This window comes from Leopardus geoffroyi, chromosome A3, assembly GCF_018350155.1.
Source record: "Leopardus geoffroyi isolate Oge1 chromosome A3, O.geoffroyi_Oge1_pat1.0, whole genome shotgun sequence".
Classification (NCBI taxonomy): domain Eukaryota; kingdom Metazoa; phylum Chordata; class Mammalia; order Carnivora; family Felidae; genus Leopardus; species Leopardus geoffroyi.
The window spans coordinates 118,342,092-118,361,719 of record NC_059336.1 but is presented as its reverse complement, the minus strand read 5'-3'; the positions used below and the strand labels follow the sequence as shown (position 1 = coordinate 118,361,719).

Genomic DNA, 19,628 nt, shown 5'->3' with positions numbered 1-19,628 from the left:
TTAGAAAGCATGGAGTTGTTCTTTGGCCACATAACATGCAAATCTATAAGAAAGGTGATATTGTGGACCTCAAGGGAATAGGCACTATTCAAAAAGGAACGCCCCACAAATTTTAGCATGGCAAAACTGGAAAAATCTACAATGTTGCCCAGTATGCTGCTGCCATTGTTGTAAACAAGGGCAAGGTTCTTGCGAAGGGGATTGTACATATTAATTCTTCAGAGAGCTTCCTGAAACGTGCGAAGGAAAATGATCAAGAAAAGAAGGAAGCCAAAGAAAAAGGTATTTGGATTCAGCTGAAGTGCCAGCCTGCCCCACCCAGAGAAGTACACTTTGAACCAATGGAAAGAAGCATGAGCTGCTGGAGCCCATTCCCTATGAATTCGTGGCATGATAAATGTAAAAAATAAAACGTTAAAAAAAATTTTTGAAACTGTTCAAGAGGAAAACATTTACAAAGCAAACTGAATATATTTGGTTTTTCTGCTTAGTGCCTTTGAATACTTCTTTAAAAAATAACTTGTCTTAGGGGTGCCTGTGTGGCGCAGTCGGTTAAGCGTCCGACTTCAGCCAGGTCACGATCTCGCGGTCTGTGAGTTTGAGCCCCGCGTCAGGCTCTGGGCTGATGGCTCAGAGCCTGGAGCCTGTTTCCGATTCTGTGTCTCCCTCTCTCTCTGCCCCTCCCCCGTTCATGCTCTGTCTCTCTCTGTCCCCCAAAAAAATGTTGAAAAAAAAAAAAAAACTGGTCTGAAAGCTCCATAAGGACAGGGACACAGTCTTACTCATCTCTGTATCTCTTGCACAGGAACCAGTACATAACAGTTGCTCAATAAATGCTTGCTAATTGAATGGATTAAATACTAGATGGCTACTTTATGGAAACTGCTTGATGTCTACTTTCATAAATAGGGGAAAGTGAAGGTAACTGAATCTGGGAGTTTAGATAAGCATGCTAAGGGTTGTACAGTTAGCAAATTTGTAAGTTACCTGATAGTTTATAACCTCATTTTACTGCTGTTGCATTCATTTTTATTCTCAGCACCTGGGACATTTAAGGCATTCAATAATGTACTAATTAAAGCCATGCATTGATTTTGGTCCCTATTAAAAGAATGTGGTAAATTTCAAAAGACTGTACCCAAAAAACAAATTTCAGCAGGATTTAACATACCAGCACCCATTACCAAGGCAAAAACCACACATTTGCCATTTACTCCTAATTATTCCAGTGCTAATCATTCACTTAATAAATACTGAGACTTTTAGATGCCAGGCAGGGCAATACTGTGATGGGTGAGTAATAATGTAAAGTTGAGGACATGATGTAAAGGAGAAAGATGTGTATACTATTGTTATTTTGGAGGCTGCCCGTCCAATAGCAACACAATGCAGATGTGGAATTCTGGCAAAGGAAGGACTGCTGTCCTCTGATGGCCAAGTAGATGCAACAAATGGAATCCGTGCAAGTCTGTCCTTGGACAGGTCATGTTTACTTCATTCCCAATAAAGATAAGAAAACAACTGAAAAGTACATGGTGAAATATTTTTAAAAGCTGCATGGAAATGAGAAAATGACAAAAAAAGGATGAGGGTAGATGGAGTAAGTCTAAAGAAGGAGAAGAGTGCCTGCTTTTGGTAGAGCATGCGACCCATGATCTTGGGGTCATGAGTTCAAGCCCCATTTTGGGGGCAGAGATTAAAAGGAAAAAGGAGGGGTACCTGGGTGGCTCAGTCGGTTGAGCATCTGGCTTTGGGTTGGGTCATGATCTTGTGGTTTGTGAGTTCGAGCCCTGTGTTGGGCTCTGTGCTGACAGCTTGGAGCCTGGAGCCTGCTTCAGATTCTGTGTCTCTCCCTCTCTCTGCCCCTTCCATACTCATGCTCTATCTTTCTCTGTCTCTCAATAATGAATAAATGTTAAAAATTTGTTTTTTTTCCCTAAAGGAAAAAAAAAAGCAATGTGGATGAAACACGGCTGCCAAAGAAGCACCACACACCCCTGGGTTCAGGAGACCTCATGGGCAGCAAAAACTGTTCAAAAAAGACCACTAAAAAGGGGATTAGCTATTTTCTGTTCGGTTTTAGTACCGGGTTCCCAGTGATTCGACCCCAAAGTGAAGCAGGTTCAGTGAAAAAACTGATATATCAGCATATATTTACTTGTGAGTCTTTGCAAGCACAGCTTGGAGGTCGGATAACAATCTCAATCTGTACAATATCCGTGCAGTACAGGGCCAACCAGTATGTACTTCTTAGCTGTGCAATGGTAAGGATGACAGGGACAGTGCTCTGTCTCCTGATTATCATCCCAGTGTCATGAACGGTCTGTAAAAGATGGCTTTGTTGTGGAAAACTACAAAACTGGATGTAAAAGTAAAATGCAAACTTGTTTCGTTAAATCCATCTCCACTGAAATCCAGAAACTGCTCTGTGGTTGAGAGTAAGTCAAATCACCTTTTATGGAAATATTTGAATACATCAGGGTTTTCTGTTGGGTCTTAGGGATCTGGACAGAACATCTCCCCTTTTCCTTTTATATTTTCCTCATCCTCTTCTTGCAACGCTGGTTGAAAACAGGGGAGGACCCCATGAGGCTATCAGTGGAGTGGGAACCATAGCTGCTGTCTGAGTCATCGGGGCTCTGGGGGATTCCAGCTTCACTCATCCCGGACATGGGCTCCTCGAAGACATCACTGCCCAGCACACCATGCCCAGAGACGTTACCTTCTTCACTCTCTTGAGGCTCCATTTTCACATGGGCCAGATTCCAAAGAGGGGAAGCATTTACCTCCGTGCCTAGCAATGGAAGAACACACAACTAGTAGTAAGCCAAGGCTGGAACACAGCAAAACAAATATTTTACCCAGGGCAGCCTTTAAGCTCAGTTTTTACTCTGATTCTGCCTGGATGGAGAATATGGTTGTTATCTTCTGTTCAAAAAGCTACCAGCTCCAGGGGTGCCTGGGTGGTGGCTTAGTTAAGTGGCTGACTCTTAATTTTGGCTCAGGTCATGATCTCATGATTTGTGGGTTCGAGCCCCACATTGAGCCTGCTTAGGATTCTCTCCCTCTCTCTATCCCTCCCCAATCACCTTCTAGCTCTCTCTCTCTCTCAAAAATAAAAATTAAAAAACAAACTACCAATTCTGAATATTTTCCTTTCCACTTCCTCTACTCTCCTTTACCCCACCTCACCCACCCTCCCATTTTCCCTAAACCAGGGAAGTAAAACTACACAGGTACAAAGATTCCCTGTCTCATGGCCCAAAGGCAGGCACAACCATGGTTTCTTGTTCAGGTATTGTTTCTTCTTTCCTTCCTTCTATAAAGCTGTCCTATTTTCCTGCCTTTTGAGTCCCTGGTCCTCTCTCATATTATGAACTTAATGATCACTACAAAATGCTGGCAGCAGTTCCCAGAATGCTGAAAAGAGACATGGTTCCTAAGTCTGCAACAATTTCTCTTCGGCCCTCCTGTCTGTGTTCTAGCAACACTGTTTGTGGTTATTACTTCTTCCATGGTGAAAGGTTCTCTGCTCAACACTTAAAACGATGTGGCCTAATTCTGTTTAGGATTTGTGCATTGATGAAATGGCCATTTATATTTGTAAAAAAAAAAAAACAACACTGAGTATCTCGACTAATTTGCAATCTACCTAACTTAAGAATTGCTCATCCTGGTTCCTAAGGTGATCACAGAGTCTGGAAGAAGAAGCAGGCACCTCTAACTGGATAGCCCTATTTCAATCCCTTTCAGCTACAATTTATTGGGAGCACTCTAGCAAGAAAGCCCAACTATTCAAACAGCCTTGAGCAATTAACATTCCTCTATTTAATCTGGAAGTTGTCTAATGAGTAGAAGCATCAGGAAAAAACAGTACAGCATACTAAGTGATAAAGGGGGCATCTGCCCACCCATATGGGTCAGCTAAATTAACTCTGGCAATCAATAGGATAACACATACTGAATCTATATCCTAACTTGGAATGATTTTAAATAATGCCTGTACAGTTGTGTTAGTCCTCCCTTCAGTGATTACAAAGAAAAGAATGTTGGTATCACTAGATCAATGAGGCTGTATTTGTTTTTAGACTTTCCAATCTCCTGCCACCCACACTTTTTTTTCCTCTCATCTCCAGAGTTTGATTCCAAAATGCAGAGTGCTGAGATTGGCAGATCTCCCAGAATCAGAGTCGGTTGATTTCTCTTACTTGAAGCCTGTGGCGAAGCCTCGACCTCCAGGTTAGATGGGAAGCGCTCACTCTGAGCCCCGAGGACTCCCATGGGCAGTGACTGGTCTCCAGAAGTAAGGTCAGCCTCCAGCTCCTCACTGACGGGGAAGGTGATGTCACTTACAGGTTCTTCCTTGATCTTTACAGGTTTAGTGTCCTCTGTGGCCTTCTCAGGATTGACAATCCTTTCATACTCCTCAGATAGTTGCTTACTAATCTGTTGGCAAGCAAGAGTCATTTTTCCAAAGGAATGTTAAAAGCAAGGTGGATAGTCAGCTTGTGGCATCCCATGGAAAAAACAACATCATGTGAATATGAATAAAGCAACCACTGCCAATGGAAGGAAATTTTTTTTACTTTTTTTTTTTTTTGAGCATAGTTGACACATGGAAGGAATTTGTGTAGGGTGTTGAGTTTGCATTTGTAAATGACAGAGACATGTAAAGAAAAGTTGTTTGCAGAGACTTTGTGTGTCATTAATTAAGCTACACAAAGGCAAAAGAGGCTTTGTTAGAGATAAATCAGAATGGGGACAAAAGATTATATTTTTGTCTGTAAAAACTGTTGACGTATGCACCCTAGGTGGATAATGAATGGTGTAGGAAATCTGAATCGCTTAGCAAAGACTTTTTTGTTGGGTGTTAAAAAGTCCTTATCATATTTTAGATTTGGGAAAAACAAAACAGTGAACAAATGACTTAAGGCCACATAGGTTAAAGAGATTAGGTATTTCTGGTTCTAACCCAAAATGGTATCTCTGCCCCCTCTTCCACCCTTGGGCAGTATCATCTCATTCTGTTTGGTTCTGTTTTTACAGCACTTAATGCCAGCTGAAATTGTTTTGATCATTATTTATTTACTTGTTTTTGTTTCCCTCTCAAGAATACAAGCTGAAAGAACTTGTTCACTGTTGTATCCCACAGTGCCTGACTCAAAATAGGACTCAATAAATATCTGTTGAATAAAGCATGCTAACCACATTCTCTCAGACTCTACATACCCGTGTATAATTTCTTCCAGAGGAAGTGTGATCAATAAATGGAGCCACTCATTGGCTAAAGAAGGCCCCTGGCTCTGGCCAGGTCAGTGATGAGGCCGATGGAACACAGCCAGGGCCAGGAGGAGAGCATGTCAAGTCCACTCTGTTCCAAGACCCTGTACCCTGCTCTCTAGGGTAAGTGTTGTGGGATCCTGCTAACACCCCTACATTACACACTTTTACCCACTTCTCATGGGGTCACCTCACCTGTAGCATGTAACTGTGATAGTCCTTGATGCGGTGCTGCCAGAACTTCTGGAGGGAGAGCACACTGCCAATGCCCACTTCATGGAATACTTGCTCCATAACGTCAGGGAAAGGAGTCTGCCCCAGCCGGGCCTCCCGATCCACAGCAAAGCGCAGCAACTTGGTGAATTTAAGGCAGTACTCGTGTGCCACATCAGTGAGGGTCTCCAGGACGCTTTCATTAGCACACTCAAAGCCTGCGTGGGCCAGGATTGTGGCCACTGCCTGGTAAAGGAGCTGCCGACAGGAGTGCCAGCTGAGTTCCGTCACAGGTTCCCCCTTTCCACTGAAAGGAGACACATGGCAATGTTATCAGTGCTCTCGCACAGGGGTCACCTGTCCTGTTTCCCTAGGAGTTTTATAATTTCGGTCAAGCCGCTGGCCCAGCTTTCTAGGGGATTCTATGCAGATTACAGAGCCCAGTTTCGTCTTGCTGCGGCCAGCGCAGGTCTCAACAACTCACAGTCATCTCTGAGCTCCTCCAAGTACACAAAGTTTTAATAGGCAATACATGTCTATAACAAACAATATAAAAGAGTGTCAGGTAAATAGGAAGCTTCCTTTTACCATCTTGATATTTTTTTTTTAAGATTTTTTTTTTCTTAATGTTTTTATTTATTTTTGAGAAAGAGAGAGACAGAGCATGAGCAGGGAAGGGGCAGAGAGAGAGGGAGACACAGAATCGGAAGCAGGCTCCAGGCTCTGAGCCATCAGCACAGAGCTCGATATGGGGCTCGAACTCACAGACTGCGAGATCGTGACCTGAGCCGAAGTCGGACGCTCAACCGACTGAGCCACCCAGGCGCCCCTTACCATCTTGATATTGATCATTTGTAGGAGATAATAAAATTTAACACTAGAGCTGAGATACTGCTCAGTGGTGCTCTAGTTATTTCCCCACAACATAGTTTCCTCATATGCTGGGTGATAAATGGACTTTCAGAAATTCACAGTCCCAATTAGGAGATTCTTCTACAGCTAAAATAGACCATTTGTGAAACTGGGAAAGCAACTCAATTTTATAAAGACAATTTAAAATACATACAGTCTCCAAAGCATTTTTATCCTACCCTGTGTAAAGAAATGGGTAGGGTCCCTATTATTCCCATTTGGCAGGTGAGGAAATTGAGGTTCAGAGGGGCTGACCTGCCAGAAGTTGTACAGGTATTATCAAGAGGTTGAGCTTCTAACTTCAGATCCTATGTTCTTCATAATACTGTGCTTGCTTTGGCAGCATATATAATATGTTCTTCATAATACACCATTTTGTCCTAATCACTGCTGTAGAAATCTTTTTTTAAATTAAATTTAATTAATTGTCTGAGAGAGCGAGAGAGAGAGCACGAGTGAGGGAGAAGGGCAGGAGGAGAAAGAGAGAATACCAAGCAGGCTACACACTTAGCATGGAGCCCGATGCGGGGCTCGATCCCATGACTCTAGGATCATGACCTGAGTCAAAATCCAGGGTCGGATGCTTCACCAACTGAGCCACCCAGGCGCCCTTGTAGAGACCTTAATCTGAAAAAAAAACAACAACTTAAAAAAGCTGCCTGGTCTCCTAAAAATAACTTCCAGCAAACTTCTGATTACTTAGAAAAATATAAAATTCCTGTCTTCTGTCTCCCTCAGACAAAGGAAGTAAATGGATAAAATAAGGTACATACTTGGCATGTGTCCCCATGTGCTGTACAAGAGGGCTTGAGGAGCTATCCACCCACTTTACTATCATCTGCTCAGAAGCAACTACTGCAATCCACATAATAGCTGGAAAATAAAACCAACTGCGAAATAACTTTTCATTTACTATTTCCACCATCATTTCCCATGGCCAGGCTCCCTAGGCCAAAAGCTAAGGGCTCAGAAGTACCTAATAAATAGCTAAACCAGTATTGCTTTATTTGAGTAATGCATGGACTTATTTCAAAGGACAATAATTTTTTTAGCACCCCCATAGCTGATGCAAATTATTTCTGTTAAACAGTTTCTTAAGTATGTATAAAACAAACTAGTTATGAGCTTCTGATGGTTACAGCTCTTCCTAACAATTAAAATCAGAAGTTTGAGATTGGAAGAACAAATATTATTAAAATGCCTATACTACGCTAAGCAAACTACACATTTAATGCAATCCCTATCAAAATACCACCAGCATTTTTCACAGAGCTAGAACAAAATAATTCTAAAATCCTAAAAAAGACCCTCAACAGCCAAAGCAATCTTCAAAAAGAAAAGCAAAGCCAAGCCAGAGGATCACAATTCCAGACTTCAAGTTATATTACAAAGATGTAGTGATGAAGACAGTATGGTACTGGCACAAAAATGGAAACAGAGATCAATGGAACTGAACAGAAAACCCAGAAATGGATCCACAACTAGATGGTCAACGAATCTTTGACAAAACATGAAAGAATATCCAATGGAAAAAAAGACAGTGTCTTCAACAAATGGTGTTGGGAAAACTGGACCACTTTCTTACACCATATACAAAAATAAATTCAAAATGGATGAAAAGACCTAACTGTGAGACAGGAAACCATCAAAATCCTAGAGGAGAACACAGGCAGTATAACATCTTTGACACTGGCCGTAGCAACTTCTTACTAGATACGTCTCCTGAGGCAAAGAAACAAAAGCAAAAATAAACTATTGGGACTTCATCAAGATAAAAAGCTGCTGCACAACAACAAGAAACAACAAAACTAAAAAGGCAACCTTCAGAATGGGAGAATATTTCAGAATATTGCATATTTGCAAATGACATCTGATAAAGGGTTAGTATCCATCCAAAATCTATATAAAGAACTTATAAAACTCAACACCCAAAAACCAAACAATCCAGTTAAAAATCGGCAGAGGACATGAATAGACATTTTTCCCAAGAAGACATACAGACGGCTAACAGACACATGAAAAGATGCTCAACGTCAGTCATCATCAGGGAAATACAAATCAAAAGTACAATGAGATATCACCTCACACCTGTCAGAATGGCTAAAATTAACAACACAGAAAACAAGAGATGTTGGCGAGGATATGGAGAAAAGGGAACACTCTTAACACTGTTGGTGGGAATGCAAACTGGTGCAGCCCGCTTTGGAAGATAGTATAGAGGTTCCTCAGTAAGTTAAAAATAGAATAACCCTATGACCTAGCAATTGCACTACTAGGTATTTACCCAAAGGATACAAAAATACTGATTTGAAGAGTTAAAAGGATACATGCACCCTGATGTTTATAGCAGAATTATCAACAACAGCCAAATTATGGAAAGAGCCCAAATGTCCATCCACTGAGGAATGGATAAAGAAGACATATATATATTATATATATATATAAAATACATACACGTAATATATATGTATTATATACATACATAATATATATATATTATATATCTATAGTGGACTATTTCTCAGCCATAAAAAATGAAATCTTACCGTCTGCAATGACACAAATAGTATTAGAGAGTATTATGCTAAGTGAAAGAGGTCACAAATACCGTATGATTTCACTCATATGTGGAATTTACGAAACGTATAGATGAATATAGGGGAAAAAAAGAGGGGCAAACCAGAAAACAGACTCTTAACTATAGAGAACAAACTGAGGGTTGCTGGAGGAGAGGTGGGCAGGGGGATGGGTTAAATGGGTGATGGGTGTTAAGGAGGGCACTTGTGATGAGCACGGGGTGTTGTATGTAAGTGATGAATCACTAAATCCTACACCTGAAACTAATATTACCCTGTATGTTAACTAACTGGAATTTAAATAAAAACTTGAGGGATACCTGGGTGGCTTAGTCGGTTAGGCGTCTGACTTTGGCTCAGGTCATGATCTCATGGTTCGTGAGTTCAAGACCCACATTGGGCTCTGGGCTGACAGCTGGGAGCCTGATCCTACTTCGGATTTTGTGTGTCCCTCTCTCTCTGCCTCTCCCTGCTCATACTCTGTCTCTCTGTCTCTGTCTCTCTCTCAAAACTAAATAAATATTTAAAAATTAAAAAAAAAAACTTGAAAAAGAAAAAAAAAATTAGAAGTTTTATACACAACTACAGAATTCTAAATAATAGCATCGGGCACCTGAGTGGTTCAGTCAGTTGAACATCCGAGTCTTGATTTCAGGTCAGGTCATGGTCTCAGGGGATTGAGTCCTGCATCAGGCTCTGTGCTGAGTGTGGACCCTGTGTGAGATTCTCTATCTCTTTCTCTCTCCCTTTGCCCCAACCCCCTACTCTCTCTCTCTCTCTCACTCTCTAAATTAAAAAAATTTTTTTAAGTTAAAAATAAGTAACAGCATCAATTTAATATGATGAACAACATAATTTTGTTAAAGCTAAACTGCCTTCAAAATGTTAATAGGGTACTGATCACCACAGAGCAAGTTTTCTTGTGCCATGCATGTAATGACACAGTTTTCACTACTCCTAGGACTTTAGAACCTTTGATTATACAGTGCCCCAGGACGTCATCTGGTCTCCATCTGGCCCAACTGCAACCCTTACTTATTAAGCCTATTTCTGTTCTTTTCTCATTAATTTGGGACAATTAAAATAGTAGTAACTATTATCATCAATAAGCACATGCAATGAGTAATATGCAGTATTATTTATGGGGTTGGTTTTTTTTTTTTTTTTTTTGGCTAAACACATATTTAACCTGAATCTAATCTCGAGGTAATAATCAGCAAATCCAGTGAGTGGGGCATTCTATATTCTAAATGACCTGAAATCTTAAAAAATATTTATATTGTTTTTTTTTAAAGAGGAAGCTATTCTGGTTTAAAAGACACTAAACAACCAAAGGCAATGCATGAATCTTTGTTAGGTTCTGGATTAGGGAAAAATATATCTACAAAAGGTATTTTGGAGAACTGGAGTAATCTAAACTTACATTATTTACTTAGTGTTCATTTACTTTGGTGTGATAATAGTATTGAAATCACATAGGAAATTTTCCTTATTCTTAGGATAAGGTGAAGAATTTAGAGGTGAAAGAATGCTTAAGAATTAAGGGGTGAAATATTGGGATTATGTGCAGCTTTAAAATATTTGACAAAAAAGTGTGTATGTGTATATATTATATATATATTTATGTGTGTATACACACTTATACATATGTGAGAGAAAATAAATGTAGCAAAATGTTAACAATTGGTAAATCCTGGTAAGGAGTATTTGGGCATTTTTTGTACTATTTAAATTTTTTTTCATGTTTATATTTGAGAGAGGGAGGCAGTCAGAGTGTGAGTTGGGGAGGGGCAGAGGGAGAGGGAGACACAGAATCTGAAGCAGGCTCCAGGCTCTGAGCTGTCAGCACAGAGTCTGCTGTGGGGTTCAAACTCACAAACAATGAGATCATGACCTGAGCCAAAGTCGGATGCTTAACCAACTGACCTACCCAGGCGCTCCTCCTGTACTATTATTTCAACTTTTCTTTGGTCTGACAAACTTCAAAATGAAAACAAAAAGTAATTATTTCGCGCCAAATGCAAACTTACACACTGAAACCTAGTAGTAGCATTAGGTTATAAGGCAGTCATTCAGAGGTCTTGGAATAGGGCTTCTCAAACTTAAATATACACACGAATCTTCTGGAGATCTTGTTAAAATGAAGATTCTGATTCAGCAGGCTATGTAGGCCCTGAGACTCTGAACTTCTAACAAGCTCCCAGGTGATGTTGATGCTGTTAGTCTCCGCCCAGGTTTTGAATAACAAGGATCAAGAACATTTTTATATTATTTCTTAAATGATGTTATCAAAATGAAAATACAGTTGATCCATGAACAATGTGGGAGTTAGGGGTGCCAGCCCGCCCGCCCCCGCCATGAAGTAGAGAATCTGCATATAGCTTTGACTCCCCCAAAACTTAATGATTAATGGTTTACTATTTTTTTTATATTTATTTATTAACTTCTTTTTAGTAATCTCTATACCCAACACAGAGTTCAAACTCACGACCCTGAGATCAAGAGTCACATGCTCTTCTGACTAGGCCAGCCAGGCACCCCAATGACTAATAGCCTGCTATTAACTGGAAGCCTTAGTGATAACATAGAGTCAATTAACACATATTTTGTTTATGTATTATATACTATGTTCTTACAATAAAGTAAGCTACAGAAAAGAAAATGTTACTAAGAAAACCATAAGGAAGAGAAAATACATCTACAGTACTGTTCTGTAAAAACATCCGCATGTAAGTGGGCCTGCACGGTTCAAACTGGTGTTGTTCAAGGGTCAACTGTACACAATTTAAACATCTTACATAAAACTTAATGGATTCCTGAGAATATGAGAATAAGTCCCTGAACCTAAATTTTAAGACACTGAGCTAAAGCCATAATATACATTTTAAATGAAATAGAAAGACTACACTCTGGATTGTGAGGCCATGGCTTCTTTCACATACCGGGGTAGTTCCTTGCTCCTAGCAAAGTGGCTGGTATAGAATAGGCACTCAATAAATATTTGTTACCTCAAAAATAAAAGATGCAGGGGAGGCTGTGTGGCTCAGTCGGTTAAACTCAAATTCTTGAATTTGAGCCCCGTTGTCGGGCTCTGTACACTGACTGCATGAAGCCTACCTGGGATTCTCTCTCTGCTCCTCCCCTGCGTGTGCTCTGTCTTTCTCAAAATAAATAAATAAATAAACTTAAAAAAAAATAAATAAAAGATACAGATTCTGGATTTGAAGATCAGTTCAAGTCTTAGACTTCCTACTAATTACCTGAGCAACTTTGGCCATGTCAATTACTCTTATCCTCAGTTTCTTCACAGGAATGTTATTACATGCTGAACAGTGTTGTGAAGATATTTTGAGAAAAGTAAGATAGAGCAAAGCCTTGTCTTACCGATAAAAGTCACTCTCTGGATCACTGTGCCGAATCTGGAATGGTGCATTGGGATTCTTACAGTCTAAAGGCAGGAGGTCATCAGGAAGAGGAGGTGACCCAGGGCAAGAGGGAAGAGGTTCATTCTCTTCAGTCTTTACACCTTCTGTCTGCTGCTGACTCTGGGCCTGAGCTGTGGCAATGAGGTTGCGCAGACGTCGGTTGTGCTGGATCAGCTGAATGGTATGGATGGTGAGGCTGCATGGCTCTGAGGGGATGTCCAGCATAGTGGGGGGCTTGGGCTTATTGGCTGAGGGTTGATGCAGGGGTGGGTCATGGACTTCCACAAGACGGAACTCCCGTGGGAGCAAATCAAAGGAACTCCTGTTGGTCTGGCTTGATGAGATTGGTATCTCTCCCCAGTATCTCAACATTTTGGAATAAGAAAGAACTTTCACGTTAAATGTAGTGATAACCAAAAGCAGTGTTCTTAAATCTCTAGGTTATAGGCTTCTGTGGTGAAAAACATGAAGTCTGGCCAGTTATTGACATAAAAAGTAGGCTGTTCAACACGACTTAGAAAATGTCAGTGTCAGCAACGCTGTAGGACCAAAGACGTTCTCCCTGAAGAAATTAAGAGAGATACAACTGTTAGATGCCAGTCACCACAGTCACACGCAATGACAATTCCTACTGGACTGAGCCATAGGTGGCATTTGGGTCATTAGGAGACTAACAGCTGCAATAGTATTGGGAGCTCTAGGGTCCGTGTTTTCCATCTCACCCCACTAACTCATTACTAGAACTATCATTGTGCCCAATTTTGAGCAATTTGCAAAGCAAGATACTTAAATGACACCTGGAATATTTCTCAGAGTATCTTGACACATCTGTCCTGAATCAGTAGGAGAAAAGGGAGTAAAGATAGGAAGAGGTGGTTCTTATTCTGTGTATGTCAAAAACATGAGCAATATTTCAATGGATCCTGGTGGAAAAATTTATTGACCAGTAATCTAAATGGTCTTAGGCATTGAACTTCTGACATACATAGGGAAGAATCTGAGTGATTTCTGCTGCCTCCTAATTGGCATCCCTTACTCCAGTCTCTCCTTGTGTCTAATCTATTCTCCAGTGCTGCTAGACTTACTCTTATTACAACTCAGATCTAATGGCTTCTCATTGCCTATTGGAAAAAGTCAGCCAGAATTCTTTGGTCTACCATTGATCAAAATTTGCAATCTGACTTCAACCCACCTTTCCAGATTCATTGCCCATATGTCTCTTTAAGTTGAACAAATGTTTACCAAATGCCACGCATTATGTAAGAAGACAAAGACCACTGCCAGATCCCTGACCTGAGGTGAAGGAGAGAAATATAAACACACTATTTTGCTATAAAAATGTGCAGAAAGGGCTGCTCTAAAGACACAGACCTGGTGCAGTGGAATAACAAAGAGGGAGCTTCCTGGAGGAAATTACTACCCTAGTTCTAACATACATCATTCTACTCAGTTTCTTGAGAATGCCATGTATTTCCACAAATTGACCCTTTAAGTTGTGATCTGCCAGAAATGCCCTGCCACCCACTACATTCTTGGCAGACTTTTATTCATTCTTAAATATAGGTTAAGTTACCACTCCCCATCATCTCCCCAGTAAATCTCCCTTTATTATATTCTCACAGCACTTCTGGTGTTTCCATCACAGCATTTAGGCATGGATTTAAACTAGTACTTATCTCAATCAATTTTATTCTTTCATCTATCTCCCACAACCACGATCTTTGTACCGTGTCTGGCACACAGTATACCCGGCATTTAGTGAGTGCTTACTATGTGCCAGGCTTTGCCTTTATTGTTTGATTCGGTTTTCCCAGCTACCTCAGTTTTTAAGGGTGGAAGCTAAGACCCACTGTCTTTCCCAATATCACAAATGACCGAGGGAGACAATCCAGATAGTCAGGCTCTTAACCACTACACTATGCAGTCTCAATAACTGGTTTTGGGAAACAAACAAAAGAATGAACAAAGAAACGGATCAATGAGGGGACACACAAAAAATCGCCCTCTTCCTTAATTTCACCGAAAAGAGGACGAAGAACAGGCACCAAGCTCAAGGAACGTCCAGGTCCCTCGGGGCTTCTCGGTCACGGTCAGCAGGCACAGGCGCCAATCACCGGATCCTGGGGTCTCCTGATGCCCGGAGCAGCCGGGAGACGAGGAGGTCTGGACCTGGACGGAGGCACTATTCACTGCCGCTTCGCAGGAGCTGGGCTGCGCGACTCTACGACTCGGAAAGGCCCGAGGCGAGGGTCGCGCCAGGCCCGGAAGACTGGCTTTTGGATTAGTGGTCCCAGGCTGCCGGAAGCGCTTCTGCTCAATCTGGCTGTGCCACAGGAAGTCATTACTATCCGGTTGCAACCTCTAAAGATGTCCCCGTGCTGACAGCTCCTCGGCCGCCTTTTACTGTTTTGTTTTTTGTTTTTGTTTTTCTTATTATGACCTGCCCTTGATATTCATCTCTTCGTAACGTGGCAGGTGGTGAAGGAACAAATCCGCCATCGGGGTTCAGAGAAGCCACCGGGAGCTGGGAGAGCGAGGCGTGGAGAGGAACCTAGAGACCGAAAGGGGAGGTTTCCCAGGAACAGATTCCGAGACCGCACCCGATTGAGGATGGCCGATAGCTCCTCTAAGTCCGAGCCTCAGGCTTTGCAAGAGCTCAATGACGATTTCAAGAAACCAACCCTGCCGGTGCCCCCGGCTGTGCGGGGCAGGGCCCCCGTCACCAGTCCTTCAGACCCTGAGGAGGTGAAGAAGGAAGGGCCCACGGCGCTGCTAGACCCCGATTCCGTGGAGCCTGACGTCCCGCCAGTGCGGCCGGACAGCGGGGACACCAGGAGTCCACCGGAGGAGCAGCCGCGGCCGCCCACAGCGGCTCCATCCCCTGGCGGTCCGGCCCGGGCTCCCCCATACCGAGAGCCGCCGTGGGGCGGCCCCGCCACGGCCCCCTACAGCCTAGAGACACTGAAGAGCGGCACCATCCTTGGCACCTGGAGCTTGAAAGGGACAAGCTACTGCCTTTTCGGGAGGCTGTCTAGCTGCGACGTGTGCCTGGAGCACCCTTCGGTGTCTCGGTACCACGCCGTGCTGCAGCACAGGGTGTCCGGCCTCGAAGGAGAATGCGACGGCCACGGGCCTGGCTTCTACCTTTACGATCTGGGAAGCACCCATGGCACTTTTCTTAACAAAACCCGCATCCCACCCCGCACCTATTGTCGCGTCCACGTCGGGCATGTTCTTCGCTTTGGAGGCAGCACCCGGCTGTTTCTTCTTCAGGTAAGTAGAAAAACCTAGGACTGAAATCTCCGGAGCGCACCGGGCTGGGTTCCAGAGCTCCTTAAGCTTTCGCGGAGGAAGGAGATTCTCCCAGTAAGCGATTACAAAAGTGGGAGAATCTGGCCCCTTTCCAGGCCTCTGTACACATTGCCGTATTTTTTTCTTTTATTTTACTTTAATGTTTATTTATTTTTGCGAGAGAGCGAGAGCTTGAGCAGGGGAGGAGCATAGGAGAGGGAGACACAGACTCCGAAGCAGGCTCCAGGCTCCGAGCTGTCAGCACACAGCCCCACGCGGGACCCGAAGCCACGAACTGAGAGGTTATGACCTGAGAGGAAGTCGGACGCCTAGTCGACTGAGCCACCCAGGCGCCCCCACATTGCCATATTTCTGAAAGTGAGATATGAATTCAGCGATCCTGAACTCTGAAAGAATTCTTTCTCTTGGTTCATCAGGGACCAGAGGAAGACCGAGAAGCAGAATCCGAGTTGACAGTAACGCAATTGAAAGAATTGCGCAAGCAGCAACAAATGATGTTGGAGAAGAAGATGCTAGGAGAAGACTCGGATGAGGAAGAAGAAATGGATACCAATGAAAGGAAGAGAAATACTAGTAGTCAAGATGATGAAATGGGCTGCACCTGGGGAATGGGTAAGAAATTAAAATTGCTGCCAGAGGTTAATATTTTAAATTCATTACTGGTGGTATCTTTAATTGTTTTCTATCATATGCCTTTCATGACTTTTTGAGATAGATGGAACAAATACAATTTGCACACGAGACTACCGAAACCCACAGAGATTCATTAACTTTTCTGATGTCAAAAAGGTGAATTACAGGCACTATGGATTTCTTTTCTTTTTTCTTTCTTTCTTTTTTTTTTTTTTAAGATTTTACTTTTAAGTAATCTCTACACTCAGAGTGGGGCTCAAACTTACAACCCAGAAATCAAGAGTTGCCTGCTTTGTGGACTGAGCCAGCCAGGAGCCCAGTCTTTTAATGCATTTTACAGTCCACTCCCTTGTTGTAAACTCTTCCTCAGCATACAACTAATTTATTATTTTTACCATTTAAATGGTACTGGCCTTGACTATTATCATTGGAGAGGATGGAACTATATTCAGTCAAGTAACATGGAATGTTCAATATAGGATAGTCCTTCGAATTTTTGTACTTTGTGTAAATTCCCTGAAATGCGAAATAGCTAATCAGAGAAACCTCATCCTTTAGCCAGAGGAATAAATTGAACTTTCCATAATACCAGACATTTTGGACAATGGGTATTCAGGGGCTAGGAATATAAAAAAAAGAATGCCTCAGTATGTTGTTGGGAAGACTGGATAAATATTATGAAATTACTTTTGTAAGTGCCAAACAAAAGCTATAGAAACCATAAGTATGCTAGAGTAAGGGTTCAGAGAAGGGAGTGATCACTAAGGACTTAGACCCACACTGTCCAGTATTGTAGCCACTACCCACATGTGGTTATTGAACACTTACAGTCCGGCTAGTCCAAGCTGACTTGTTGTCAGTAAACTACTCACTGGATTTCAAAGACTTAGTGTGAAAAAAGAATATAAAATACCACATTCATAGTATTTTTATACTGATTACATGACAATTTTACTGGTTGCTCCTTTTTAATGTGGCTACTAGAAAATGAAAACTTTCATGTATGGCTTTCATTATATTTCTTTTGAGCAACACTGACTTAAAATTTGGGAAAGTTTTTAAGTCTACAAACAGACGGGTCTTGAGTTGGAACTTGAAGGAAAGAAAAATTAGCACTTAGGAAGCTGAATATCGAATATTCAGGGTAGGGATTGATGATTTTATTTATTTATTTATTCATTTATTTATTTATTTTTTTTAATGTTTATTTTTGAGAGAGACAGAGACAGTGTGAACAGGGGAGGGGCAGAGAGAGGGAGACACAATCCGAAACAGGCTCCAGGCTCTGAGCTATCAGCCCAGAGCCCGACGCGGGGCTCGAACTCACAAGCCATGAGGTCATGACCTGAACCGAAGTCAGACGCTTAACCGACTGAGCCACCCAGGTGCCCCATATTATTTTTAAATGTTTATTTATATTTGAGATTGAGAGAGAGAGAGAGAGAGAGAGAGAGAGATGCAGTGCATGAGCAGGGGAGGGGCAGAGAGAGATGGAGACAGAATCTGAAGCAGGTTCTAGGCTCTGAGCTGTCAGCACAGAGCCTGACGTGGGGCTCAAACTCACAAGCTGTGAGATCATGACCTGAGCCAAAGCTGGACTCTTAACTGACTGGGCCACCCAGGTGCCCCTAGAGATTGATGATTTTATTTTATTTTATTTTATTTTATTTTATTTTATTTTATTTTATTTTATTTTATTTTTCAACGTTTATTTATTTTTGGGACAGAGAGAGACAGAGTGCAAGTGGGGGAGGGGCAGAGAGAGAGGGAGACACAGAATCGGAAACAGGCGCAGGGCTCGAACTCCCGGACCGCGAGATCGTGACCTGGCTGAAGTCGGACGCTTAACTGACTGCGCCACCCAGGCGCCCCGAGATTGATGATTGTAAAGGGGTAATGAGAAGGCCAGTCCATCTGGCAGATATGGTAAATATTAAGAAATTATATCGGAGACAGAGTATTAGACCCAGGTGATAGAGAATGAGAATGCCAGGCCAAGAAGCTTAGATTTTTTTCCCATGGACAATGTGGTAGGTAATTTTGTTTTTGAAATATAGTGATGGGGGAAAAACAAAAGATGCCATGAAAACAAGTTTTAATTTGTCACACGATTTAGGAAACCTAAAGATATTTATATTGGTGGTTTTGTATGCCCCGTTGTCCCCCACCCCCCACCTTTCTTTTCATTGATAACTGTGTCTTTATGCAGGCTAAATGAAAAGTGGGTGTCATTCAGATAGTCTCTTCTTATGTCTGTCTTTTCTTTCTTTACCGTATCCTGTAGGAGAAGATGCTGTAGAGGATGAGGCTGAAGAGAACCCCATTGTCTTAGAGTTTCAGCAGGAAAGGGAGGCCTTCTATATAAAGGATCCAAAAAAGGCTCTCCAAGGTTTTTTTGACCGAGAAGGTATGTAAACAGATTCTGACCCTGCCAGTAAAAGGTTTCCATGGGGCGCCTGGGTGGCGCAGTCGGTTAAGCGTCCGACTTCAGCCGGGTCACGATCTCGCGGTCCGTGAGTTCGAGCCCCGCGTCGGGCTCTGGGCTGATGGCTCGGAGCCTGGAGCCTGTTTCCGATTCTGTGTCTCCCTCTCACTCTGACCCTCCCCTGTTCATGCTCTGTCTCTCTCTGTCCCAAAAATAAATAAACGTTGAAAAAAAAAAAAATTAAAAAAAAAAAAAAAAAAAAAAAAAAAAGGTTTCCACAGCAGCATTGTCTTGTAGATCTTCAAGGTACTTAGAAATGCTGTGTTTTATCTGCTGCTCTCCTTGCTCAGTTCTTGCCCTTGTGGTCAGTTGCTTCAGGTTTATTTTGAAAACAGTAAAAATCTTACTTGTTAGTCTTTCTTCCCATCTTGGAAAAAAGGGACTACTTTTTTCCGACTTGTCTGGTCTCATTATTCTCAGAAGATCCTAGACTTGGGTGGTGGGGAGATTGACCTAACTTCTTAAAATTCTTTGTTTCTACTTCATCTGATCTTTTATAATTCTTTTTTTTTTTTTTTAATATTTATTTATTTATTTTGAGAGAAAGAGCGTGCGCACAGGCAGGTGAGGGGCAGAGAGAAGGAGACGCAGAATCCCAAGCTGGCTGTATGCCATCAGCGTAGAGCCCAATGCGGGGCTTGAACCCACAAACCACAAGATCATGACCTGAGCTGAGATCAAGAGTTGGAAGCTTAACAAATTGAGCCACCCATGTGCCCCTCATCTTTTGTAATTCTTAACATGGATGTTCACCTTATATAATTTAAAGAATGTTTCCATAGAGGACTGTTT

The 19,628-nt window shown here is 42.1% G+C and overlaps 2 protein-coding genes across 6 annotated transcripts in view; one reads left to right on the top strand and one right to left on the bottom strand.

Moving 5' to 3' along the window:
• Positions 1-2,136: 2,136 nt before the first annotated feature.
• Positions 2,137-14,565, bottom strand: SUPT7L (SPT7 like, STAGA complex subunit gamma). Of its 5 annotated transcripts, none has more exons than XM_045447326.1 (6): positions 14,452-14,565; positions 13,599-13,699; positions 12,366-12,968; positions 5,476-5,800; positions 4,209-4,446; positions 2,137-2,794 (listed from the first exon to the last, which is right to left on the bottom strand). In XM_045447326.1, exons 3-6 carry the CDS (start codon positions 12,776-12,778, stop codon positions 2,532-2,534), a joined length of 1,239 nt encoding a protein of 412 aa, XP_045303282.1. In that variant the 5' UTR covers positions 12,779-12,968; positions 13,599-13,699; positions 14,452-14,565; the 3' UTR covers positions 2,137-2,531. The 5 variants fall into 5 exon arrangements, with proteins under 5 accessions (XP_045303282.1, XP_045303281.1, XP_045303285.1 ...); XM_045447325.1 differs by having other exon boundaries at positions 14,427-14,538; XM_045447329.1 differs by having other exon boundaries at positions 14,399-14,509.
• A 269-nt stretch (positions 14,566-14,834) lies between these two features.
• Positions 14,835-19,628, top strand: part of LOC123581309 (solute carrier family 4 member 1 adaptor protein) — a 29,239-nt gene continuing 24,445 nt past the window's right edge. Inside the window, exons 1-3 of the mRNA XM_045447323.1 lie at positions 14,835-15,679; positions 16,135-16,330; positions 18,636-18,758. Of these exons, the coding sequence (XP_045303279.1) occupies positions 15,017-15,679; positions 16,135-16,330; positions 18,636-18,758 (982 nt within the window). The 5' untranslated portion in view covers positions 14,835-15,016. The remainder of the gene's footprint in view (positions 15,680-16,134; positions 16,331-18,635; positions 18,759-19,628) is intronic.